The sequence below is a fragment of the Heterodontus francisci genome, chromosome 43 (assembly GCF_036365525.1).
Source record: "Heterodontus francisci isolate sHetFra1 chromosome 43, sHetFra1.hap1, whole genome shotgun sequence".
Taxonomy (NCBI): Eukaryota; Metazoa; Chordata; class Chondrichthyes; order Heterodontiformes; family Heterodontidae; genus Heterodontus; species Heterodontus francisci.
Window position 1 is genome coordinate 22918621 of NC_090413.1, and position 27672 is coordinate 22946292.

General features: G+C 43.8%; 1 protein-coding gene across 1 annotated transcript; it reads left to right on the forward strand.

Moving 5' to 3' along the window:
• Window positions 1–151: 151 nt before the first annotated feature.
• On the forward strand, window positions 152–27669 carry farsa (phenylalanyl-tRNA synthetase subunit alpha). Its single transcript, XM_068021148.1, has 13 exons — window positions 152–322; window positions 1939–2076; window positions 2255–2353; window positions 7781–7899; window positions 10554–10646; window positions 11512–11640; window positions 13397–13512; window positions 16072–16156; window positions 17314–17413; window positions 18836–19004; window positions 19903–19980; window positions 21478–21592; window positions 26829–27669. Exons 1-13 carry the CDS (start codon window positions 176–178, stop codon window positions 26932–26934), a joined length of 1494 nt encoding a protein of 497 aa, XP_067877249.1. The 5' UTR covers window positions 152–175; the 3' UTR covers window positions 26935–27669.
• The last annotated feature ends 3 nt before the right edge of the window (window positions 27670–27672 follow it).

Here is a 27672-nt window from a genome sequence, read left to right on the forward strand (position 1 = left end):
CCCCCCATAAAAATTCAGATATTTTAAACGACGTGAAAATTTACAATGATTTGAACTGTGAGTATGGAGGCGCCGTGAGCAGTGTTTATTTTCCGGTTGTTGATTTTTTTATGATGAAGGGGTTTGTAGGCCGGGTGAGGGGGCACGGGGTCAGGGGTCAATTTAACGCCGCAAGATGGCGGAGCCGGCGCTGCTCGAGGAGTTACTGCTGTGGTTGCAGGAGGCGGAGAGAGGTGCCGACAGCGGTGAGCTGGCCACCCGCCTGGGCCTCGATCACCAGCTGGTGGTGGGGGCCGTCAAGAGCCTGCAGACACTGGGCGACGTAAGTGTGGCGGCTCGAAGGGGGAAATAAATAAATAATTAAGGGTGCAGGGGAGCGCAGCTTATCATTACCCAGCCCATCCAGACAGACGGCGGCCCGGCCCGTCGATCCAGACAGACGGACTGCGGCCGCAGCCGACCCATCCATCCATCCAGACAGACAGCGGGCCGGCCCATCCCGACTGGCTGACAGATAGTAGCCCAACCCAGACAAGCATATGGGGGCCTCCCCTATCTAGTGTTTGATAGTATAATTCTGTACTGGAAATACAAGGAGGCGAATCGGGCCTTATTTTAATTCAATTCAGGCTGTGGGTGAATCTGGTATTTATTACCTGTCCTCCATTTGTCCGCTTTGAGAATGCGGTGGTGAACTGCGGGAGTCTGTGGCGAAGGTGCCATCAGTGCGGTTGAGTAGATCTTTCCAGATTTTTGACCCAGAGATGATCAGCGGATCTGCCATGATCTCATTGAATGGTGGGACAGGCTCGAGGGGCTGAATGGCCTACTTCTGTTCCTATCTTCCTATGTCCTATGATGAAGGAATGCCTGTTCATAGGTCCAGATTGGGATTGTATTTGTAATTTATAGGTGAATTGCAGGTGGTTGTGTTCCATGCACCCACTGCCCATGTTCTTCCTGGTGGTGGAGTCCGTGGGTTTGGGTTGTGCTGTTGAAGAAACCTTGTTGAGTTGCTGTAGTGCATTCTGCATGTGCACTTTTGGATGAAACACTCACTGCTACTGTTCTAGACCAGAGTATTAGCTCACAATAACGTGATCCTATCATCACAGTTATCTAAATGCTAAGAAAGGAGTAGAACAAAGTGTATATTATGAATCTTTTACAAGCTATAAAGCTTAGGTCACTTGCACCATAATTTCTTGGGATTTTTGCGCTGTAAATGGGGCCCTGCGACATAGATGCATTATAATGGTGCAGGTGTGCAGGAAATTTCATGCCATTGTTTATGTATCTGCCTATGTTATATTTTTATATCTGCATGCCTTCCTGTCATCATTTTTGTTAATTAAGTGATACTGGAAATTGCCAGAATAAGCGTGTCATGCTGCAGTTACACCTTACTGATGGAATAAGTGTTGTAGTTACTCCAAGGTGAACCACTGGAGATTTTCTCCACTTCCTTAATTACATGCACAGCATAGAAACAGTCCCTTCATCCCTTCTGATCTGTGCTGGTGTTTATGCTCCATATAAGGCTCCTCCCATCCCTCTTTATCTAATCCTATCAGCATAATTTTATTTTCTAGCTCCCCCTTAAATGCGGTCATGCTATTTGCCTCAAATATTCCTTGCTATGGGGCGTTCCACTTTCTCTGGATAACTCATAGGCTGAATTCATATTGGGTTATTCAACTACAGAGGGCATCACAGCACAGCCAACTGTGATCTTCCACAAACTGCACACATGCATACTCCGCAACAGGTTAGTGATGAAGGGCAGGGACCCTGCCGTGGTGGGATTTGATCTCGTATCTCCAGCTCATATATCCAGGCCTCTGGATTACTAGTCCAGTCACATAACCACTGTGCTATCCTACTCATTAGCATTTTCCTGCTGAGCAAAGCTCGTGTTCTGATTTCTTCTTGCTGCAGGTGATTGAGGCAGAGCTGCGATCCAGCAAGCACTGGGAGTTGACTGACGAAGGGAAAGAGATTGTGGAACAAGGTAGTCATGAAGCACGAATCTACGATGCCATTCCACCGAACGGAATTACTCAGAGTGAGCTGATGGTGAGCATGTTGCAAAAGTTACTGTGCAGTTTAAGAAGTCTTGGGCCTCTCTTGTGTGACATCTGGTCAAGCTGTTTCCATTGTTGAACTTAAATCAGTAGCAAATGCAATTTAAAGGTATTATTTGCATGAGATTAAATGCTGCTTTCAAAAACTAACCATTTTTTCTTTTGCACAGAAACTCCCAAGTGGAAAAGTGGGATTCAATAAGGCCATGTCTAATAAGTGGATCCGCCTAGACAAGAGTGCTGAAGGGGGACCTCGGATCTACAAGGCTGTAGGTAGATGGGTTGATCCCTAACTCCCTGGTGTCTCTATAACTAACTTTTTGCCATATACCGTGTGCAGAGCTATCAGATTTAATCAGCTAAAGTCCTTTTGAAAATTGGATTTCCCCCCCCCCCCCCACCAACCCCCCAAACTCAAGGACTGTACTCTTTGAGGGTTAAAATCAAAAATTGTTAGCAATGTTCAGCAGGTCCATCAGCAAGAGAAAATAGACCAGACAGGTGAATGGTTTGGTTTTAGGTGGAGGTGTTTCTGAGGTGTCTACCTGACAATGACCTGTCTCTGTTTTATCTTTCCCACCTCCAAAATACCTCAAGTGCTGTCTGGCCTGCTCTGTGTTTCCACCAGTTTCTGTTCTCTTTCAAATTCTCGGCAGTTGCAGTTTTTCTTGTCTTTTATGTTCAGTGAATGAAAAGATTCTCCGCACAAAATATTCATACAGAGAATCTTTTCATTTGTTGGTATATCATTGTTTTCAAACCACATTTATAGAATACTTTTCTCTTATGCACATCATCCTCCCAGATTTCAGGGGATATTGAAGGGTGAGATTGAAAATTACCAGGAGTGCTGAAGCTATTTTTTTTTTGAATTGTTCGTATGTGCTTGCGCACATATTTATCACTTCAGCATTCATTATAAATTTTCGTCAAGTGAACTCTTTTGCAGGAGACTGCATTGTATAAAGGCATAGGATTCGCCTATTGATGTCTTTGGACATGCCCTTGACAGCCACTGACAAGCAAAGGGGAGGATTTTTGAGTTTAGATGTTATAGATAAAGTAAAATGCTGCAGGTGCTGGAAGTCTGAAACAGCAAAGTTCTGGAAACACTCAGCAGGTCAGGCAGCATTGATGGAGAGAACTGATAAAAATGTTTTGGGTTTGCACTGAAGAACTGAGCGTAAGCGTTGTGATTGTTTAACCTAATGGCCCCCGAGCAGTTCCTTATTTCACATGGTTCAACTCTCTTTCATTGGTGTTGCGCCCGCCTCTGGGTCAGGCAGTTATGTGTTGGAACCTTGCACAGGACTTGAGTGCAGAATGTGAGCTGACTCTCCAGTGCATTACTGCGGGAATGCAGTTTTGTCAGAGTGACCATTCTTTGGATGAAATGTTGAACCCCAAGGTCCTATATGCCTTTTTAGGAAGACTGTGTGTGTGTATTCTGAAAAGAAGGCATCACATTTCTTCATCCAAACCTAAAATCCTAAATCAATTTACAATAACTTAAGTGTTTTGAAAAGCATTACATACACAGAGAAATAGGTACTCTAAAATATCAGTGATGCTTATGTTGGTGCTGCATCATGTAACTGCAGATCAGTTGCAACACAGATAACTGAACCAAATAACTTGCCTGATTAACGTACATGTTTATTTTTGTCCTAATTCTAATTGTCAGCTCCTTTTTAATGCTGTGTCTCTTTTGATTCGTGTTTCATTGACACCGCCACAGCTCTTCAACACCATGTCCTGCTGAGCAGGCCAGTTCCTTTGCTGGCACTGCTCTACCTATCTTGAGAGAAGCATCAAGCCTTAGTTCAGTGCCTTCCCCCAATGGCACAGCTGAGATCAGGATCCTGTTCCACCAGTGCCAAGCTTGGCAAATGTTATTATGCAAGCCTGAATCCTGCCACGGTGTGCTTACCAGGCAGCAGATAATAAACGATAGGGCCATAAGTAGTGATTGTTCCAGAAATATGTTTTCTCTTTTTAAACTGTTTTTCATTGCAATCCTGAATGCTGATAGCTTATCCTCTCTGCCTCCCTTGTTCTCACTCTCATGCTCTCTCGCTCCCACCTGAAGTCTTCATACAGTCACATGTCTGCAGGTGTCACTGGATAAGTGATCACAAGTAGGAGCCCTGACTAGCTTTTATTTCTCTTCCCTTAACCTGGGGTGCTGAGTCCAATTGTAGTGGCCCTATTGCCACCTTACGATCAGCTAATTCAGCACAGATGCATGATTGAACCAGGGCTCTTAACAATTTGATTGTTCGCATCCAGTGCACTTAACAAGTTGATTATTGCTGATGTGTTATTTGCAGTCTGGCTCAAATCCACCCCCTTGTCTGATTTTAACAGTGTTAGATCACAGAATGACAAATATAAGTATAGAACATAGAACAGTACAGCGCAGTACAGGCCCTTCGGCCCACGATGTTGTGCCGAACCTTTAACCTACTCTAAGATCAAACTAACTACCTACCCTTCATTCTACTATCATCCATATACCTATCCAAGAGTCGCTTAAATGTCCCTAATGTATCTGCTTCTACTACCACCGCTGGCACCGCATTCCACGCACCCACCACTCTCTGTGTAAAGAACCTACCTCTGACATCTCCCCGAAACCTTCCTCCAATCACCTTAAAATTATGCCCCCTGGTGATAGCCCTTTCCACCCTGGGAAAAAGTCTCTGGCTATCCACTCTATCTATGCCTCTCATCATCTTGTACCCTTCTATCAAGTCACCTCTCATCCTTCTTCGCTCCAATGAGAAAAGCCCTAGCTCCCTCAATCTATCTTCGTAAGACATGCCCTCCAGTCCAGGCAGCATCCTGGTAAATCTCCTCTGCACCCTCTCTCTAAAGCTTCCACATCCTTCCTATAATGAGGCAACCAGCACTGAACACAATATTCCAAGTGTGGTCGAACCAGGGCCTTATAGAGCTGCAGCATAACCTCGCGGCTCTTAAACTCAATCCCCCTGTTAATGAAAGCCTTCTTAACAACCCTATCAACTTGGGTGGCAACTTTGAGTGATCTATGGACATGGACCCCAAGATCCCTCTGTTCCTCCACACTACCAAGAATCCTGTCTTTAAGCCTGTATTCTGCATTCAAATTCGACCTTCCAAAATGAATCACTCCACACTTTTCCAGGTTGAACTCCATCTGCCACTTCTCAGCCCAGCTCTGCATCCTGTCAATGTCCCGTTGCAACCTACAACAGCCTTCCACACTATCCACAACTCCAGCAACCTTCGTGTCATCGGCAAACTTGCTAACCCAGCCTTCCACTTCCTCATCCAAGTCATTTGTAAAAATCACAAAGAGCAGAGGTCCCAGAACAGAACACCACTGGTCACCGAGCTCCATGCTGAATACTTTCCATCTACTACCACCCTCTGTCTTCTATGGGCCAGCCAATTTTGTATCCAGACAGCCAACTTCCCCTGTATCCCATGCCTCCTCACTTTCTGAATGAGCCTACCATGGGGAACCTTATCAAACGCCTTGCTAAAATCCATATGCACCACATCCACTGCTCTTCCTTCATCAATGTGTTTTGTCACATCTTCAAAGAATTCAATAAGGCTTGTGAGGCATGACCTGCCCCTCACAAAGCCATGCTGACTGTCTCTAATCAAACCATGCTTTTCCAAATAATCATAAATCCTGTCTCTCAGAATCCTCTCCAATAATTTGCCCACTACCGACATAAGACTGATTGGTCTATAATTCCCAGGGCTATCCCTATTCCCTTTCTTGAACAAGGGAACAACATTTGCCAACCTCCAATCATCCGGTACTACTCCACTGGACAGTGAGGACGCAAAGATCATCGCCAAAGGCGCAGCAATCTCTTCCCTCGCTTCCCGTAATATCCTTGGGTATATCCCGTCTGGCCCCGGGGACTTATCTGTCCTCACATCATTCAAAATTTCCAGCACATCCTCCCTCTTGACCTCAACCTGTTCGAGCATATCAGCCTGTTCCACGCTGTCCTCACAAACGACCAGGTCCCTCTCACTAGTGAATACTGAAGCAAAGTATTCATTTAGGACCTCCCCTACCTCCTCCGACTCCAGGCACAAGTTCCCTCCACTATCCCTGATCGGCCCTACCCTCACTCTGGCCATCTTCTTATTCCTCACATAAGTGTAGAACGCCTTGGGATTTTCCTTAATCCTACCCGCCAAGACTTTTTCATGTCCCCTTCTAGCTCTCCTAAGTCCATTCTTCAGTTCCTTCCTGGCTACCTTGTAACCCTCTAGAGCCCTGTCTGATCCTTGCTTCCTCAACCTTAAGTAAGCTTCCTTCTTCCCCTTGACTAGCTGTTCCACATCTCTTGTCATCCAAGGTTCCTTCACCCTCCCATCCCTTCCTTGCCTCATCGGGACAAACCTATCCAGCAGTCGCAGCAAGTGCTCCCTAAACAACCTCCACATTTCTGTCGTGCATTTCCCTGTATGTGTAATTGTATTTATTATATTTCAAATGGAGAATTCCTGCATCTGGAAAGGTTAGTCTGGAATTGCAGTGTGCAAATAATAAAAGCATGAGCCTTTATGCAATTCCTTTGTCCAGTATTTTAATAGGTTAAAATAGGTTAATTCCTACATTAGAGGAATTGCACATGAATGTGTTAAGTGTTCGTATGCTAATATTCACCGTGTCATTTCAACACCTTTAATCCTCTAGACAGGATGAATGTAGAGAAATGCATTGGATGATTTCTTGCCTTCAGCACCTAGCTTGGTAAACTGTGCTTAAACCTGAAGCAAAGCTGATGAGATGTGAGATCTGCACTTTGGATTCCCAAGATGGTGAATTCCCCAACTTGCTCACTACCTGTGCCCTCTGGAGTGGAATTGAGTGGAGGGCAGACATTTTCTCCATCAGGTGGGGGGGGGGGAGGGTGCAGTCAGTGGCTGGCAATTCCTGGACCTCTGAGTCTTCTTAGCAAGTAGTTTAATCGTGAGCCTGGCAGCCAGTCATTTATTTACCATCTTGAGTAGGGCCAAGGAGTAACACACAAGTTCAAAAACAGATAGGTGAAGGGGCTTTTTAAAAATTCTTGCATGGGATGTGAGCATCGCTGGCAAGGCCAGCATTTGTTGCCCATCCATAATTGCCCTTGAGAAGGTGGTGTTGAGCTGCCTGCCCTTGAAGCACTGCAGTTCTTCTGATGTAGGTATGCCCACAGTGCTATTAGGAAGGGAGTTCCAGGTTTCTGACCCAGCGACAGTGAAGGAACAGCTTCAGTCCAGCAAAACCAGTTTTTCTGCATTGCAGCTTGGAATGAAAGAAAAAAGATTATTTAACTATCAAACGAACTCGTCCTGCAGTCTATACACAATTACCTCAGTCAGGGCTTCTTTCCCCTTGCGCCCAACAGATCTGCATATTTACTTTTTAAGCCATATATGAATCTGTTCAATCTAGTAATGACTCCATTTCACATCTGCTGTTCATCCAGTTTCTTTTCAGAGATGTTAATTGACATGATGGTAACTTCGTTTTCTCTAATACCCTGTTCTAGTATTGAGTACCTCTGTGGTATGATTGCTTTGATCTTTTGAACTTTGTATTCTTATGAGATGAAACAAATTAAATGATTTGTTTTTTATTGTTGCCTGTTTTCCTAAGATCTAACACTTGGGTATAATTTGTCGTCTTCTGATAGACTGATTGTATTGAAGATGCTGTCAAAAACAAGTTGCTGCTGGTCCAGCAGAAGAAGGAGAGCAGCCTGGACGAGAAGGAGAAGAATGAAATGAAAAAGAGGAAGCTGCTCAGTGAGGTGTAAGTCTTCCAAGAGCTTTGCCTCCTTCTGTCTTTATTCTATTCATGTCCTTCCAGTATTGTGTTCGATCTCTCACCCCTACCCCCACCTCCCCCAACTTTTTTGTTTAAAATACCAACAAGCTATTTGACCATGATGTGAGCAAATGATTCTCAGTCTGTCCAGCACCGAGAAGCAGCAACAACAGAGCTTGTCACAGTTGGGGGCGGACCTATGTAGAGCTCCATTTTTTTTTTCCCCCTGCCCCAAGCAGGTAAGGGTAAAGTTGGGAGGGAGGGTGCGGAAGCTGTACGGAGGAGTGGTGGTGAGGGACGTGTTAGAGTAGCTTAGTTGCAGTGATGTGCTGCTCTGAGGCCAGAGGAACTAATGAAAAAAATTGAGGGGCTCGCAATAGTGAAAGAAGCTGCAATTTCAAGTTCTTTTCTGTGGGTGTCAGTAGGTATTGTGTAGTTTTGCTGTGTTGTACCAACATCTGAGCAGCAGATGGCACATGCAGTCTCTCAGTAGTTGCTTTGCATGAACTAACATTTCTTCTGTTTTTTTTAAATAAAAGACTAGACAATGCATTGCAGGCGGAAAATCTCTTTCAAAGAGATGGATGTAGGTGTGATGAGCTGGATGACCTCCTTCTGTGCTGTAAGATTCTATGATGCAGTGAAATGTTATACTGTAGGGGAGGAAAATATCCACCAGTACATTTATTCGACTGCCCTGTATCAGAGCACAGAGGTTTTGGGTGCTCATTGAAACAAAGCAGCAGACCCAATGTCTAACCACGCTGAAGCCAAGTGCAGTGAGGCTGCTTCCAGGCAGCCTTCATGCACTGGTCTGAGCCCACAGTGCCTACAGGTTTAAATGGCCTCTTCAATTACCTGTGAACTTTCAAAGCTTCATATGGGTTTTGTGAAAGTATACAGCTTTAGCACCCTCCCTCTCCATATTACCACTGACCTGCTGCTGGGGGGAATGGAGCTCTACACACACCCTCTCACATTTGAGCTCCCTTGCTGTTTCTCAGTGCCAGTGACACTGAGGTGAGTTCTTTAACTTCGCCGGGACCTCTGTCTTATTTAAAACATAGTCATCCATCAATTTTACTTTGGGTATCTTTGTGTGCAGGGGTCATGTTAAATTCCAGAAAGCTTGTTATGGAGCATATGTTTACTCAGTTTCACACTTATTATGCAGACTAAGAGGATTACAAACATGTAGCTCTTCACTCAAAACCCTCCACCAGTCTTAGTGAGTATCTGCTTATAAGTGCTCAAATAAGACCCCAATTAACACCCTTCACCTGCATATAATCAAACCATTGACACACAATTAACAGATTAACAGGTCATGTTGCTCATGTCTCCTCAGGTGAATATTTGTTGGAAGTGTTCTTTCAGAATATTTTACTGTTTTTTGTGCCAATCCTCTGTTTCAAGCCTGTTTGAATCTTGTATGGCTTTCCCCTCTTTTCGGGCTGCCCTAATCAACGTGGTACTGAGAATTTTGTACTGATGCGCTTAGCTAATATCCTTCGTTCCCAGTCTCTCTGCCCCTCTCACCATTTCTTTATCATATTTCTACACTTTCTTGTATTCATCCTAGTGAATCCCTCGTCCTTTCTCTCTGAAGGATTTGTACGTGCTGATTTTCCTCTATCCTTTTAATTTGTTCATCTGTGAAGAGTCACATTTGCTGGTTTTTGGGACATGTGTTCAACATTATATACCTTTTTAAACAGTTCTGTCACTAGTGCTGAAAGCTATTTGAGGTTATGAATGAAGAGCATCACACAGTGAAGCAGTCTTCTGTGATTAATTTTTAATTATTGCTGGCCTTAGAAGCAACGCAAACATATGAGTAAAGATGTTTTGTGTCAAACAGTTGGGCATCACTGCAACTCATTAAAAAGTAGAGCCCCAGCTGTACTAGTGACTGCATTTGTTTCTATAGTTCCCATACATGCACAGTGAGAACTTTTGCTCAGTCGTGTATGGTGATATGTGGCAAGCAGCAGCCAGAGACATCCCAAGACTCGGAAGGAAAGCAGAGATGCCAGTCAGACTGGACTGCTTTAGTGGTAGCACTTTTGCCTCTGAGTCACAAGGTTGTGGGTTCAAGTCCCACTCCAGTGACTTGAGCACAAACTTTAGACTGACACTTGGAGTCTTGGAGGTGCTGTCTTTCGGATGAGCACCCTCTTGGGTGGAGGTTAAATATCACACAGCACTTTGTTTTTTTGCAGAGCGTGTGAGTTTTCCCTGCTATCCTGGCCAATATTAATCCTTCAATCAACATCACTAAAAGAGTAGATTATCTGGTCATTATCACATTGCTGTTTGTGGGAGCTTGCTGTGCATAAACTAGCTGTTGTATTTCCTGCATTGCCTGCACTTCAAAAGTACTTCATTGGCCGTAGAGCGCCGAGATGTCCTGAAGTCGTGAAACGCATTATATAAATGCAAGTCCATTTGTTCTTCACACTGCTTCGGGAGGTAGCTTGCAGAATGGCATTGAGCAGAGGTCAAAAGGTCCTTTGCCTGCCTCTCGGCTTAGCTCATGCTATGGTGGAGTAACTGAAGGAAGGGTGAGGGTCAGGGAGAATAAGAGTAAATGAAAGTCACCTGTATTCATGTGACTATTTCACTCTGCTTTTCTGTAGGACTGTGAAGACCTACTGGATCACCAAAGGAAGCTCGTTCAGCACCACAGTGGTTAAACAGGATACTGAGCTTACCCCAGAGATGATAGCCAAGTAAGATTTTGGAACTGGTCAAAACCGACAGAAGGACTTTACAGTAAATAAGTGTCCGAGGCATTGTGGCTTAAACAGAAACCTACCCTATTGAACACTTTCAGCTTGTGATGGGCCTGTGCCACGGGCTCACATATCATGAATATGGTAGCCTTGATGGGTAGGGCAGTGATGGACCATGCTGTGGAAAACTGTGGCACAGAGCATTCCCTTACCAGCCCGGCGGTTAATGAACAGGAGACCTAAACTAAGCAGTTACGCAACTTGCACTTATGACCAGCACTGGACCATTAGTTTGAGCTTAAGTAAGAGTGTTCTGTTTAGTTTTTCTTTCATCCTTTCCCGAGGAAGGCACTGTACTGACCCTTGCAGGAAACTGCTCCACGGGGGTTTGTTGGGTCTTCAGTACATGATCAAAGTGGCTGTTCACTGGGTGGTGAGTGTCAGCATGCCATTCGAGAACAAAAAGATCTCACAGTTGAGCCCAGTATTGTTTGTGCTCAATCTCCAGTCATGCACACTGCTCATAGCAGAGTCACCGGATGGTAATTGGGGAGCAGAAACCTTGTTTTTTTTTATTTGTTCCCCTCCTCTTAGTGCTGAATCCAATTATAATACTCCATCTGATAATCCAAGGAGATCACCCAGCATCACAAAATGGGCATTTGAGCTGGAGCTGTCCTGCTCTGAATGACTCTGTACTACACCACATGGAACACTTAGAAATAGCAGCTGAATTTACAAGTCATGATGACTTGCCCTTAATGAAGTTGAGCCTACCCTCCTGATCAGCTCTCTGTGGGTGACTGTTGCTGAAAGCAGCACTGAGGTCTCTAAGATGCATCCATGTGAAATTTGTTCACAGTGGCTCGTGGCGAGAGAAGAAGTTCAAGCCGTACAACTTTGACGCCATGGGCATAGTTCCAGAGTGTGGCCACCTGCATCCCTTGATGAAAGTCCGAACGCAATTCCGACAGATATTCCTGGAAATGGGGTAAGTGACATTTATTTTATTAAACATCTGAATTGATCCACGATTAACCACCTTCTCTGATTGCATTCCAAGTGCACTAGTTATTCAATTGTAATGAAGTATGAAGGAAGTTTATACTCATGGTCGGTGTTACAGTGATGGTAGAATGATACAGCACGGAGTAGCTCATTTGTTCCATTTGAAAAAGCTATCCAATGAGTCTTGCTCTTCCCCATAATCCTGTAAATGTTTCCTTTTCAAATATTTATCCAATTCCCTTTTGAAAGTTATCATTGAATCTGCTTCCATTGTGTTTTCAGTCGGTGCATTCCAGATCATAACTCACTGCATTTAAGCAAAAAATATTCTCCTCAGCTTGTCGCTGGTTCTTTTGTCTTAAATCTGTGTCCTCTGGTTACCAACTCTTCTACCACTTGGAACTGTTTCTCCTTATTTACTCTATCAAAATCCTTCATGATTTGACCTCTGATAAATCTCCCCTTAACCTTCTTTGTGCTAAGGAGAATAACTCCAGCTTCTTAAGTCTGTTCACATAACTGAAGTCCTGCATCCCTGGTACCATTCCAGTAAATCTCCTCCTCTGCAGCCTCTCGAAGGCCTTGACATGCTTCCTGAAGTGTGGTGTCCCCAGAATTGGACACAATCTTTCCATTTTGGGCTTAACCAGTAATTTATAAAGGTTTGGCATAACGTCCTTGCTTTTGTACATTATGTCTCATTATAAAGCCAAGGTCCCCATATGCTTTGTTTTTAAACAGCCTTCAGAGCTTGTCCTGCCACCTTCAGAGATTTGTGTACATATACCCCTGGGTGTTCCTGCACACCCTTCAACATGGAACTTAGTTGCCCTTCTTTGTACTCACTCCCAGGCTGGGACTTTTGTCTTTTGCACCACCAGTGCACATTTTGTTGACTGTTTAAAGATGCTTTCTGCTAAACATCCCAGATCTCCCTGTGTCTTTTTTGCTTTTGTTGTCTTTCACTCTTCCACCTTTGTGATGTTGCATTTCTCCACATTAAACTACATCTTCCCCCAATCTTCAAACCTATCCAGTTCCCTCTGCAATGGTGCACTTGTACGTATGGCATCCCTCCCCTCTCCATTAAATTGTGCATGCACCTTTGATGAAAGCACCTACTTACTGGCTTACTTTAAGCCCACAGTGAACTGACCCATCCAGGAAACTTGACAAAGGCTTTAGAAAGTCCCCATCTACATACTGGTAGTTGGCAGAAAGGGTGAAAAGTCATGACTAGTTGTATTAGACTGAAGCACCAAATGCAGAGATGTGGTATAAGTTCCATATTCCAAGCACTGTGGCCAACCTCCTTTCTACTATTCCTGTAATGCTTCGGGATCTTTCGGTTCACCTGAGCGGGCAGATGGGGCATCACATTAACATCTACCCCAAAAGCAATGGAGTACTCCATCTGTTTTAAGGGCTCAGGCGATCAGAACTGAAAAAGTGTGAGCACCTGAAATATTAACCTGCCGTTTCCATCCAGTATTTTATTTTGGAAACATTTCCGGCCAGTTGAATGCAAGACATGCAGCCCTTGCTGGTTCACTCTTTTGAGGAGTAAAACAGTGTATCGTGTTGTTGAATCTCCGATCGCAGTTTCAGTTTTGTGAATACCAATACAGGGTGTCCCTGTGTTTTTATTAGAATGTCTCTTTTGACAGAGCACAGTGATGTGGAAGAAAACTTCCTGCTGTCCCTTGAGGTGAGGTTTATAAACACTTTTAAATCTTAAGTTTCACAGAGATGCCAACCAATAACTTCATTGAGAGTTCGTTCTGGAACTTTGACTCCCTCTTCCAACCGCAGCAACACCCAGCACGAGACCAACATGACACATTTTTCCTGTCTGGTATGAAACCTTTCTCGCTTTGGGTGGGTTGGGTGTGGGATGGTAGTAGAGAGTGTTAAAATGCCATCTTTTAAACCTGATGGCTCACTGGGTTGCATGATACAATACTGTGACAAACGTATTGGTTCTCAGCTCTGTGATCAGTTCATTGGTCTCCCCAGGTGGCACTGCTTGGTGCCAGTGACCCAGGGATGGGAAACAACAGCCAAGGATTCTCTACTGGTTGCTTTCAACTGGAAAGTGCATGCGACTGGGGTGAGGATGGGATTGGGCTCAACTGTTATCTCCATGGTCAAATAGTCTGTTGATAATCATTGGCTCTGCTCACATGTTGGTAATATTCAAGAAAGGAGGGAGACAGAAAGCAGGAAACTGTAGGCCAGTTAGCCTAACATCTGTCATTGGGAAAATGTTAGAATCCATTATTAAGGAAGTAATAGCAGAACGTTTAGAAAATAATGGAATCAGGCAGAGTCAACATGGTTTTATGAAAGGGAAATCATTTATTAGAGATCTTTTGAGGATTTAAGGAGCAGGGTGTATAAAGGGGAACCAGTAGATGTGGTGTATTTGGATTTCCAAAAGGCATTCGATGAGGTGCCACATAAATAGTTACGACACACGATAAGAGCTCCTGGTGTTGGGGGTAATATATTCGCATGGATAGAGGATTGGCTAACTAACAGAAAATAGAGAGTTGGGATTAATGGGGCATTTTCAAGTTGGCAAGCTGTAACTAGTGGAGTGCCACAGGGGTCAGTGCTGGCCCTCAACTATTTACGATCTACATTAATGACTTGGACGAAGGGCCTGAGTGTATTGTAGCCAAATTTGCGGATGATACAAAGCTAGGTAGGAAAGCAAGTTGTGAGGAGGACACAAAGTGGCTGCAAAGAGATAAAGATAGGTTAAGTGAGTGGCCAAACGTTTGGCAGTTGGAGTATAATGTGGGAAAGTGTGAGGTTGTCCACATGGCAGGAAGAATAGAAAAGCAGAATATTATTTACATGGAGAGAGACTGCAGAATGCTGCGGTACATAGGGATCTGGGTGTCCTTGTACAGGAATCACAAAAAGTTAGCATGCAGGTACAGCAAGTAATTAAGAAGGAAAATGGAATGTCTGCATTTATTACAAGGGGGACGGAGTATCAAAGTAAGGATGTCTTGTTACAACCGTAGAGGGCATTGGCAAGACTGCACCTAAGAGTACTATGTATAATTTTGTCACCTTACTTAAGGAGGGTTATACTTGCATTGGAAGCTGTTCAAAGAAGGTTCACTAGGTTGATTCTCTGGTTGTCTTATGGTGAAAGGTTGAGCAGGTTGGGCCTGTACTCATTGGAGTTTAGAAGAATGAGAGGTGATCTTATTGAAACGTATAAGATCCTGAGGGGGCTTGACAGGATAGTTGCTGAGAGGATGTTTCCCCTGTTGGGGGAGTCTAGAACTAGGGGACACAGTTTCAAAATAAGGGGTTTCCCTTTTAAGATGGAGATGAGGAGGAATTTCTTCTCTCAGAGCGTTGTTAACCTTTGGAATTCTCTACCGCAGAGAGCACTGGGTCATTGAATATATTCAAAGCTGAGTTAGACAGATTTTTGATCTACAAGGGAGTGAAGGGTTATTAGTTGTGGGGGGGCGGGGGGCGCGCGTGGTGGGTGCAAGAAAGTGGAGTTAAGGCCACAATCAGATCAGCCATGATCTTATTGAATGATGGAGCAGGCTTGAGGGGCCGAATGGCCTACTCCTGCTCCTATTTCTTATGAGTTTTGACCTTTCTGCACTAGTGAAACCAAGGCTTCGGCTAAGAAGAGCAAAGGAGCAAAATTAGAATAGGGTTCAAGGGGGAAAGTATTTTTGGTAGCTATGGTTAGTCGGTTGATTTATTTTTATTTCGCATCCTCCCATGCATGTCACCCTCGCCCCCCCACCCCTACCTCTTGCCAAAGGGATGACTGGCAACCTGTTCCCAAGCCTTTTTCCACTAATTTACAGCTAGGAGGCAGACAAGTGGCCTGGGGTTTCACTTTTTTGAAACTGCTGGTCCCGGTACTTGTTTGCTGTAGTGCATCGGTGCGCACATCTCTCCTGGTGGTACCCTAGGTCTTCTAGAAGGGAAACCCCTTCTAAATTTGTAACCCCACAACCTTGCCATATGTGTGTCAACATTCCTCCAGCTAAAGAACAGATTTTCTAGTTATTCATCTTATTGCTCTGTGTGGAACTAGTTCTACATGTGCATGTGGAAATAGTTGCACTTTTGCTACCATATGCGACACTTTGAGAAGTTTGAGACATGCAGTAGTATGCTGGATAAATGTAAGTCTCCTTTAATTGCTTGTTCCAACCCCATATTTTGCCGCCCTCTATATAGCATGCCCCTACCCCAGTTAGCCAATCTGCAGTGGTTTAATGGAGGAGTGATATGAACTACTACTGCACAGGAGTCATTAGATGGTGCCAAGTTGTCTTCTATGGGATAGGCAATAATGAAAAGTTCCCTTTTTGAAATTTTGCTTATTAATTATCCCCTTAATTTCCTTTTTAACTACTTCCAGAGCCAGCCATTGCAACAACCTTTCCAATGGATTACCTTGAAAGAGTAAAGAGAGTCCATTCAGAGGGAGGATATGGGTCCCAGGGGTAAGTCTGCACTAATTACTTGTGTTAAGTTAAGAGTTGTATATTTTATTTGACTTTGTACAATATTGTGGAGCAACAATATGAAGAGCTTTTACATCTGGATTTGTATAATTGTCAACCAACACCACTGAAAACCAATTAGCTGGTCGTCATCACATTACTGTTTTGAGGGAGCTTGCTGTGTGCAAATTGCAATGGTGACTACACTTCAAAAGTGCTTTATTGTCAAATAAACACTTCTGAATGACCTGAGTCAGTCAGCGTCTGTGGAGAAGTGCATTTGCATTTCAGGAGCAGCCCTTTTACGGAACCGAATGTTGACTTGTTTGTTCTTTCCACAGATCAGACTGACCTGATGTGTGTGTTCAGCATGTTCTGTTTTAGCTTCGGATTTCTGAAGTCTGCACTATTTTGCTTTAACTTCAAGGAATAGTGCAACTCATGCACCAGACTTAACAATTCCCTGGAGAGCGCACCAATTATAATGGTGTTGTAGCAAGTTAGACTTGGGGCACCGTTCTTCTGCTTCTACCATTTGCTGGCAAGTGCACCTTAAATCAGCCTCTCAGTTGGCTGATACTTGCGTTGCTTTTGTGGGGGCAGCGGGGATGGGAGGGAGAGGGAGAATTGGAAGGGAGGGAAGAATTTTTTTTAATGGGATGTGGGCATTGTGACAAGGCCAGCATTTATTGCCCATACCTAATCGACCATGAAAAGGTGGTGGTCAGCCGCCACCTTGAACTGCTGCAATCCATGTGGTGTAGGCACTATAACTGGAGGAAGTTCCAACATTTTGACCCAGCGAGATTGAAGGAATAGCGATATACTTCCAAGTCAGGATGGTGTGTGACTTGAGGGGAATTTGCTGATGGTGGTGTTCCCATGCGTCTGCTGCCCTCGTTCTTCTAGGTGGTAGAGGTTGCGGGTTTGCAAGGTGCTGTCGAAGGAGCCTTGGCAAGTTGCTGGAGTGCATCTTGTAGATGGTACACACTGCAGCCACTGTGCACTGGTGGTGGAGGGACAGATAATGACTGGATCTTTTTAAAAGGGTTTCTTTTTCAAGTTGAAGAGGCGTGCCAAATATAAAGTTGTGCAAGAGTTGCACTCTTTTCAGTTCCTTGTGGCATCAGTAACTGTATGTGTGTATATGTATTCAGGTACAAATATGACTGGAAGATTGAAGAAGCACAGAAGAATATCTTGCGAACACACACAACAGCTGTCAGTGCACGGATGCTATACAAACTTGCCCAAAAGGTGAGTTGATTTCCTCCCCCCCTCCCCCTGTTCGGGAATAATTTCACAGGTGGTAACAGTATCTAGTGCTTCATCCAAGTGGCTACTCTTCACGTGTAAGTCCTCCACCCATCCCTCTGTGCATGCAATTGATGGTCGTAATCAGGATGGAGAATCCTAGACCCACTTGATTTTCCCTCCCAGTCCCCAGAGTGCTAAACTGAATATTCCTCATGGCAAATGCAGCACAGGTCGAGTTCAAACCCATGGTATGTGCAGTTCAGCTACTCCGTACTTTATCCAGCTAAATTATCAGGACGACATCTGCACAAGCCTTTAATATGTTGGTATGTTTGTTGCAGCAGTCAAAGAACACACAGTATCCCTTAATCTTGGTAGTGTTCATAACGAAAGTATTAATGTTTCTACCACATGTTAAATGGATTTTTTAAAAGTTCTAATTGAGGATGGAAAGGGGGCAGCTCATATTAAGGGATATTTATGGTTGAGTGATCATTTAGGAATCATTTGTGGTGTAAGTGTGCAATATCTTAAAATGGAGCACATTTTCTAAACTAAAATGGCTGAATGTTGTCTCCATAAAATGATGTGAAGTCTGTTGTCTCTTGCCTTTTGCTTTTTCCTCCCCAGTGCAATATACAATACAAAATTGTGAGTATTGGAAGCTCTAAGTGTTGACTGACCTTTTAGGTTATTGCCCTGTAGCTAAGTAAGAGATAATCCTTCCACCAGTAAAGTGGGCAATTAGAAGCAGCTGCATAATCTCCCGCATGTGTTTAATGAAGAAAATATGAGGGCAGTTGGACTATAGGTGCTGTCGTGGTGTAACCTCAAGTCTTTGTTCACATACTGGGCTGTAAAATCTGGTGTGAAGATGCCAGCTATGCATCTGCAGCGCTCCCTGCCCGAGTAAGATTGTGACCAATACATTGGTCAGTCTGTATATAACAGAGCTCTGTTCACTACCTTCCAAATGCCTGTTAGATTTGTGTTGAGAGATTTGATAAGGTGAGGGCACTCAACAAACAGTAAAAGTGGAGATATAAGGATTCTTTCATATGGAGTGTAGTGGGGCATGGGTGTCACTGGCCTCTGACCTGGGGGTCTCATGGCTGCTGATTTTTGTGGGGAACTGGATTCTTGGACATGTGGATCTCCCTCTTAGCTACTGAGGTAGTGGAGTGTTGTGGCCTCCACTCAACTGCTGATAACCCTAACGTTAACTTGCTATGTGCACTTGGGTAGGCCCTGAGAGAGGACCAGGTTAAATGGGTCTTTCTGGAGGTCAGCCATGGTTTTAAGGTGGGGGACGAGAAAGATGAAGCACAAAAAAAAAGTTACGAGGTACAACTTTATGCTTTGCTTGACACTCTCTTTCCTTTCCTGGCCAAACTACTCAGTACAATAACATTTTCTGTACAGGAAGTCTTCACACCTGTGAAATATTTCTCCATTGACCGAGTCTTCCGTAATGAAACACTGGACGCCACTCACTTGGCAGAATTTCACCAGATTGAAGGGGTGGTAGCAGATTACGATCTGACCCTGGGCGACTTGATGGGTGTTCTCCAGCAGTTCTTTAATAAGCTAGGTGAGACCTTATCCATGAGCGGTTCTTCTCTCTTCCCTCCTGTGCTGACTTCAGTTAGGAAAATAATTGCTCCTGCCCAAGGTAATGAATTTTTTTTTTTTACTTATCTGTTTTTGTCTTCACTGCTGTTCCAGTGCTTAAAATCCTTTTTGGAAGGAAGCTTGGGTGGATAACTATACAGACTGAAGTGAAGAAGTTAAATTTTAGCATCAGTAGAAATACATTGTTGTTGGATGCTTCAACTGGCCATGTTAATTCAACTCTCATGCCATTCAACTCAATAATGCCAATATTGTGTAACTCATCTCCCTCACTTCTATAATCCAATCCAAGTGTTGTGTCTCTGCTGATTCTTTTCATTATTTTAAAAAAGGTATTCATTCTCTGGATGTGCTGGTAAGGTTGGAATATATTGCACAATTCCCTAGTTGGAAGGTGGTCACGGGCTGCCTCCTTAAACCGCTGATAACAGTTTGATGCAACTGTGAATGGCTTGCTGGACCACTTCAGCAGGTAGTTGAGTTGACTACATTGGTGTGGGACTGAAGTCATATATACTGACTAAGGACAGCGAAGTTTCTTTCTCTAAAGAACATTGATGACCCAGCGTGTCACATGATCCCCCCCCCCCCCCACCCCTTACAGATTTTTTTTTAAAAGCTGAATTTAAATTTTCAAAATGCAAAGGTGGGATTTGAACTCACGTTCTCTGGATTAGTGGTCCAGGCCTCTGGATTGCTAGGTCCAGTAACATAACCACGATACTATATCTTGTCTTCTGTCCTACTTTTTCTAGGCCTCCTGTCAAAACTTCAGGTTTATTGATTAAAAAGTGTGCATTAGGTTTTTAATTTTTTTTAAAATGTGAAGTATTTCAGAGTCTTTCTCCTGTTGATAGGTATAACCAAACTGCGTTATAAACCTGCCTTCAACCCCTACACCGAGCCAAGTATGGAGATCTTCAGCTATCATGAAGGTATGATTGAAATGAGGAATAGTTGTTAAGGCCTGATGTACATTGCGAGTGGTTCAAGGTTCATGCGGTGGTAATGCCTCGTCTAACCTGGGTGTACTCATTTTCTTTGATAACCCTTTTATGTGTCAAACAAGAGCCCCTGCTTTAGTGTAAATTTATTATAGTCTATATGAAGCTTGCCCAGCTTGAATTAACATTTTTTTTTTGGTCTCCCTTCTTAAGGCAGTCACTTTTGCTGAGGTCAGGTTTCACGAGTGGCAGTCCCCCGTCAGCACCGAACTCCGATTCCTCATGTGGGATCCATGTGTAGGCAGGTTGTATGCCATGGGGGCGTCACCACTAAGGCTGACTTCCCTCATGCTCTCCCTCTCGCATTTCGCTGTCTTGCAGGAGTAGTCACTGAACAATAAGAAGCATACCCCTATCTCAGGAACACAGAACCCAATGTAGCACCCCTAGTGCTGCTTCAACTGAGATCCTTGGGGGAGAAGACAGTGGAATGAATGCTTTATGTTTCATGCAGTAACATCCCTCAGCATAAGCACAAAATTTACATGATCGATTGAAAGGAAAAAAGAATTTGCATTTATGTAGTGACTTAATAGGGCATTTCAAAACACTTCACAACCGATCAAATATTTTTGGTGTGCTGCCACTGTTGCTTGGCAACCATTTTGCGCACAGCAAGAACCCATAAATAGAAAATGAATGAACAAAAACAGAAAATGCTGGAAATACTCAGCAGGTCAGGCGGCAAAAATTAACTCTCTTTCTCTCTCTCCACAGATGCTGCCTGACCTGCCGAGTATTTCCAGCACTTTGTTTTTGTTTCAGATTTCCAGCATCTGCAGTATTTTGCTTTTGTATTAATGAATGAACAACCCTTAATCTGTTTTTGATGGTTGAGGGAAGAATAGTGGCCAGACCACTGGGAGAGCTCCCCACTCTTCAAAAGATCCCATGGCACTTCTTGCATTCGCCTCAGCAGGCAGAAGAGGCCTTGGTGTCAGCCTAGATTACTTGCTCAAGTCTATAATGGGGCTTGAATGTACAGTCTTCTGACTCAGGAGGTGAGCGTGTTGTCGACAGGAAGATGATGCTTAGAAATGCTGCTGCACTCAAAAGATCAATGATTTTAATGTTATTTAACTTATTCAGTAACTTTTTATTTTAATCCAAACTTGCATGACCTATTCAATGGCCATGTATGGTCCATGTACATGAGCTCCATATCATCTTAGTTGGTCACAAAACCCAAGCTGAAAGCAGATTGCACTTTTTTAAAAGCTGCGATACTTGCAGAAACATTCCAGACTGCTTTGGGGATTGTACTAAATCCCACAACTAATAGACATGATGATTTAAGTAGCGTCCATCTTAGTTTGACCTTTTTGTATTATTGGCGGCTACGGACACTTGGAGCTGTTCACATGCATGGAATGGTCTCCGCTCCAAGGATCTCGTGCTGCATTTAGAGAAATGTTCTGTTTTCTCCAGGATTAAAGAAGTGGGTAGAGGTTGGAAATTCTGGTGTTTTCCGCCCTGAGATGCTGCTGCCAATGGGTCTGCCGGAAAATGTGACCGTGATTGCATGGGGCCTCTCTCTCGAGCGGTAAGTGCCAACCTGGCCTGATACAAGTTGAAGGATGATTGTAGACTTTAATGAGAATGTGTTCACAGCCTTCAAAGCACCTCCTGCACTGCCTCAACAAATTTGTCCAGATAGTAGGTGGCAGATTTTTTTCAAAAAGCATAGTAGGAACTTGTATTATGTAGCATTTCATGACCTCAGGTGTTCCAAAGCACTTTACAGCCAATTAAATACTTTTGAAGTGTTGTCCACGTTACAATGTAGAAATTAGTGGTAATGAGGGATTCGGGGTGGGGGTGGTGTAACAGGTTGAAACAGCTGATGGGATTTAGCAGTTCTATTTCAGTACTGAGCAGAACTGTTTGAAAACCGACACAAATTAGCACTTGGAGCAAAGTTGTTGAAGTCAACCGAGCTGTTATTCTTTCACATGCACTTTCACACCTGTGAGTGCTGACTGTTAGCTACAGCACTCTGCTGATGGTCCAGCTGTTTAAGGCAGTGAGCAACTGAATTCTACAGACAAGATCTGTTCCCAGTTAGCTAATCATAACTGGGGTGGTGGTTGGGGGCACACAGTTAATCTCTACACATCCTGGGATTGGGGGAGGGGGAAATCCGTCTGAGTTCCCAATCATGATTTTGACCCCTGATTAGCGAGTTCTTGTGCGGGCAGACTCTGGCTTTCCAGCACCGGACGCACGCTGCACCTGAGTAGGGAGTGTTTGATATTGACACTGGATGTCTAAAACAGGGAAATATTCCATTCCCAGCACTAGCCTCTCTCAAATTTCAAATTACCCTATGTAAATGAATGTATTTCTGTTTCTATTACTTGATCGACACAGTTTGGAGCTTTTCAATTCCCATTCACCTAACACTCCCCACAGGAGCAGTTGATGTACACAGCTTTCATTTGCACTCCTCAGTCAGATAGTCACAGTTTTGCACGGCATGTTACTTAGCTGGTCTTAGCCTTGAGAATAAAATCCACTCAACGCAACAGCTCTTCATCCATTCACCTCTGTGGAAAATGTGATTGGATGAGGTTTTCATCATCTATTAAACAAGCACGTAGCCTGCACTGCAAACCTTCAGCACTCCACTAATCCTCTTACTGAGTTGCCCCCAGCTAAATTCCACTGTGTAGCAGAGAGCTTAAAAGCTATTTATCAACTAAATCCCAGAGATTTACTGATGGAGCATTAATTAAGAATCAGTCCCTGGACATGTAATCTCATTTGTCTTTGCTTTTTCAGTGATGTAGAACTTTCAGGCCACACCCACCCTCACCTTTTCCAAGTTTCCTTTTGAGATGCATAAAATTCCCTGGGTCGATAAACTGGTCCCAGGCACACTGAGATGCTCTGAAAACGGGCGTTACCTTACCTGCTGTGGAGGAATTGAGTGGCTTGCACTTTTGAGTATTTTGTTACAGAACATATCCTACACTGCAGGCAAGCAGAGCACAACCATAAAGGGTTTCTCTGAAAGTGAGTATGATGGCTATTAGTGGCAGTTCTGCCCCCCTATATGAAAGGCAGTACAGCGTTGGGAGTGTTGGCCTAGATTATGTGCTCAGCTCTCGGGAGTGGGAACGCATGACCTAACTCTGGGACGAGAGTGCTGCCCGCAGAGCCACAGTTGACACTTGCCTGTTAAGGTTTATCAAGAAAACTGATGAAAGATATGCTTTTTGGGACATTTTGGGAAACAAAGTAGTGCTGAGGAGATATCAAATATCTTCACATCAGTAAGGGAAACTAGTGGGTTAGAAGTCTTCGTGTGCCCTCCCTCCCAACTTTGCTCATAGATTGGCCACTTGATGGCATACTGGTATGCAAGACTTAATTTGGGGGGTGGAGAAGAGTTAGGGGAAAACTTTTCTAAAAACAGAGATAACTGCAAGCAAATGAATCTTGGTCATAATCCCACATAAGTCAAACTCTTTGCTATAGTGTAATTTTCTTTTCGGGAAACTTTTTTTGCTCGGGCAATGACCTCAAGTCAAGGACCAAGACTAACCACCTTGAGTGACAAGCCTGGGAATTATTTTTTTCAATCTGTCTCCTGTATCGCTGCTATTCCATTTGTTCAGTAAGATGTCAGTAGTGCCTGTCTGGCTTTAACTAATTACCAATTCCTGAATAGAGCTGGCGCCATGAGGGCGGAACATTAGGAAATGGCCAAGGGTGAGCAGGAGCTTGGGGATTACATGCAGTCGCTGGGTACAAGGTCCAAATCTAAATAACATCCTCTGTACAACTTCAAACACATATCAGTGCCCCTTCGGTTCCATTTATAAATAGCACAGACACATTCACCTGATTGCGTTTCCTATGGGGCAGGAAACCGCAGCTTTGTCCTGTAACTTTATAAGTGCTGACAGCTTCAAATATGGGCCAGAATCAATTATCTCCCATCACCTGATCAGGAGGATTTACTTGGACAGTGAATTAAATGCAGTTTGTCCTTAACTTCTTTGCAGTTGCCAGTCTCCCTCTCCTTCAAACAAAAATGAATGCCCAACTGAAATGCTGTAAAGTAGTCTAAAATCAAAACTCGATTTGTGCTTTTCTATTTTTAAATAAAGTATTTTATCCCATCTCTTTGGCTTTCTTGATCTTCACACTATTCTCTACAAATTTGATTGAATTTTTCGAGGAGGTGACTGGGTGTGCAGATGAGGGTACAGCAGTTGATGTCGTCTACATGGACTTCAGTAAGGCTTTTGATAAGGTCCCGCATGGGAGATTGGTCAAGAAGGTAAGAGTCCATGGGATCCAGGGCAATTTGGCAAATTGGATCCAAAATTGGCTTAGTGGCAGGAGGCGATGGTTGAGGGTTGTTTTTGCGATTGGAAGCCTGCGACCAGTGGTGTACCACAGGGATTGATGCTGGGACCTTTTGCTGTTTGTAGTGTACATTAATGATTTATATGTGAATATAGGAGGTATGATCAGTAAGCTTGCAGACAAAAATTGGTGGTGTCGTAAATAGTGAGGAGGAAAGCCTTAGATTACAGAACGTTACAGATAGGCTGGTAAGATGGGCAGAGCAATGGCAAATGGAATTTTTAATCCTGAGGAGTGTGAGGTGATGTATTTTGGAAGGTCTAACAAGGCAAGGAATATACAATGGATGGCAGGACCATAGGAAGTACAGAGTGTCAGAGGGACCTTGGTGTACTTGTCCATAGATCACTGAAGGCAGCAGCACAGGTAGATAAGGTGGTTAGGAAGGCATTTGGGATATTTGCCTTTATTAGCCGAGGCATAGAGTATAAGAGCAGGGAGGTTATGATGGAGCTGTATAAAACGCTAGTTAGGCCACAGCTGGGGTTCTGGGCACCACACTATAGGAAGGATGTGATTGCACTGGAGAGGGTGCAGAGGAGATTCACCAGGATGGTGCTTGGGCTGGAGCATTTCAGCTATGAAGAGAGACTGGATAGACTAGAGCAGAGAAGGCTGAGGGGGGATCCTGATTGAGGTGTACAAAATTATGAGGGGCATAGATAGGGTAGATAGGAAGAAACATTTTCCCTTAGCGGAGCAGTCAATAACCAGGGGGCATAGATTTAAGGTAAGTGACAGAAGGTTTAGAGGGGATTTGAGGAAAAACTTATTCACCCAGAGGGTGGTTGGAATCTGGAACGTACTGCCTGAAGGGATGGTAGAGGCAGGAACCCTCACAACATTTAAGAAGTATTTAGATGAGCACTTGAAATGCCATAGCATAGATAGCTTCGGGCCAAGTGTTGGGAAATGGGATTAGAATAGATAGGCTTGATGGCCGGCACAGACATGATGGGCCTGTTTCTGTGCTGTATAACTCTATGACTCTGGGTGGTTAGGTGGACAGATGAGCTGTTCCCAAAGAGCCAGTCCTTAGGAGATTCATAAATACCACTTTGGATGCTTTGCCTTTTTGACCCTTTGCTGACTCTGGTGCAATGTCCAAACAAGTGGGCAGCGCAGTGGTTAGCACCGCAGCCTCACAGCTCCAGGGACCCGGGTTCAATTCTGGGTACTGCCTCTGCGGAGTTTGCAAGTTCTCCCTGTGACCGTGTGGGTTTACGCCGGGTGCTCCGGTTTCCTCCCGCCGCCAAAGACTTGCAGGTGATAGGTAAATTAGCCATTGTAAATTTCCCCTAGTGTAGGTAGGTGATAGGGAATAAGGGATTACTGTAGGGTTAGTATAAATGGGTGGTTCTTGGTCGGCATAGACTCGGTGGGCCGAAGGGCCTGTTTCAGTGCTGTATCTCTAAATAAAAAAATAAAAAAAAAAAAAAAGTATAACTAACAAATGCTCCCATCTGATGCATTTAGCAAACGAGGAAGCTGCTGGGCTCTGTCCATGGTCTGAGTTAAATTAGCCACAGCGCCAGTATAGGTACTAGGCAAAAGAGCCAAAGGGAAGATGAGAATTTTTTTAATGCAGCAAGTTGTTTTGCGCTGCCTAAAAGGGTGGTGGAAGTTGTAACTTTCAAAAGGAAATTGGATATATACTTGCAGGGGAGTGAAACTAATTGGATAGGTCTTCCAAGAGTTGGCGCAAAGGGCCTCATAAGAACATAACAAATAGGAGATGAAGTGGACCATAATGGCCCCTCGAGCCTGCTTTGCCGTTAAATATGTTAATGGCTGATCTTCTGTCTTAACTCCACTTTGCCGCCCGCTCCCCATATCCCTTGATTCCCTGAGAACAAATATCTGTCTGTCTCAGCCTTAACTATACCCGAAGGTAGAGCATCCACAACCCACTGGGGTAGACAATTCCAAAGATTCACAACGCTCTGCGTAAAGAAATTTCTCGTCCTTTATGTTGTATGGTTCTATATGATTCCAGAGACACTCTATTCATGCACAATATGACACATTCACTGAATAGCCTTCAGCGACACTAAATTAATACAAATTTTCTTTATCAACACAGCTCCCCTGCTCCAGAATATAGTTTCCATAAACAGCACAAGTACATTATGTTTAGTTTGGAAACTTCTGATGTGATAAACCTCTTGCTATTCACACTGAAGGATTCCCAAGTGTGAATGTCATTGTTGTGTGTTCATCAATCTGAAGCTGACCTCAGGGCTACATGTAGTCAAGTTCACATATTCTGCTTGATAGGAAGGGAAGAGGGCTGGAATTCTGATATCCCTTGCCCTGGCCCCAGTCTCAATCCAAAACAATCGGGAAACAAAAATCCACTATCTGCTTTAATTTTGCCTTTTTCTTTACTACTTGCTTTCCAGACCAACCATGATCAAGTACGGAATCAATAACATCCGTGAGCTGGTGGGGCACAAGGTGAACCTACAGATGGTGTACGATAGCCCAGTCTGTCGCCTGGACTCTTAGCATTTAGGTGTTGACGCAGCGCATACGGACTCTTACCGAAGCGTGTGTTTGACACTTCTTTAGACTGGGAAAATGTTTCGCTGTATTTAAGTTTGGGGGTCGGGGAGAGGAAAATTAAAACAATATTTTAGGCTTTATAGCCCCGGAAAGTGGTTTGCTGTCACTTAGCCATGCCATTTTCACTGCCTCTGGCACCCCTTATGCAAAATTGTGTACGTGCTCCACTTCGTATTTTAAGTTGATCTTTCAAGATGTTGCAGGGACCTGGCAAGTTTACGCATGGTTATTGTAGAAAGTTGTGAGCCATCAACTTAAAATAGTAGTGGAAGCTGGAATTGAGCTGCAGATTAATTGGAGTAAAAGTTACCTTTTTTAATCTTTGGGATGCTACCTGAACTATTCTGATGAAGAGGTCATATACTGGAACCATCAGTTCCTCCCTGCCTAATTATCAGCAAATAAAACCCAGTATGAACTGATGAAACCAAGTAGAAGGAAAGGAAGAAGTGGTTTTGGTCATTGTGTCGTCCTTTTTATAATTAATGTGGTCCTGGCTCTTTCCCTTTCTTGTGTTTCATACAGTGGCATTTTGAAAAGCTGTCGCTGTGGCACATACCTCATTATCATATGCTTAAAATGTCTTGATTCCTGAGGAGTATGTTTATAATAGTCATCTTATAGCAAAGAATGAAATGGGAACTGTAAATGTAAAGCAATAAATGGATCAAAACTGAAGTG

Bases quoted from the DNA above. Each gene is read 5' to 3' on its own strand.
- farsa (XM_068021148.1), top strand. From the start codon at position 176: ATGGCGGAGCCGGCGCTGCTCGAGGAGTTACTGCTGTGGTTGCAGGAG. The intron at 10,647-11,511 runs GTAAGATTTTGG...ATTTGTTCACAG, and splicing joins ACCCCAGAGATGATAGCCAA to TGGCTCGTGGCGAGAGAAGA. The intron at 13,513-16,071 runs GTATGAAACCTT...AACTACTTCCAG, and splicing joins TGACACATTTTTCCTGTCTG to AGCCAGCCATTGCAACAACC.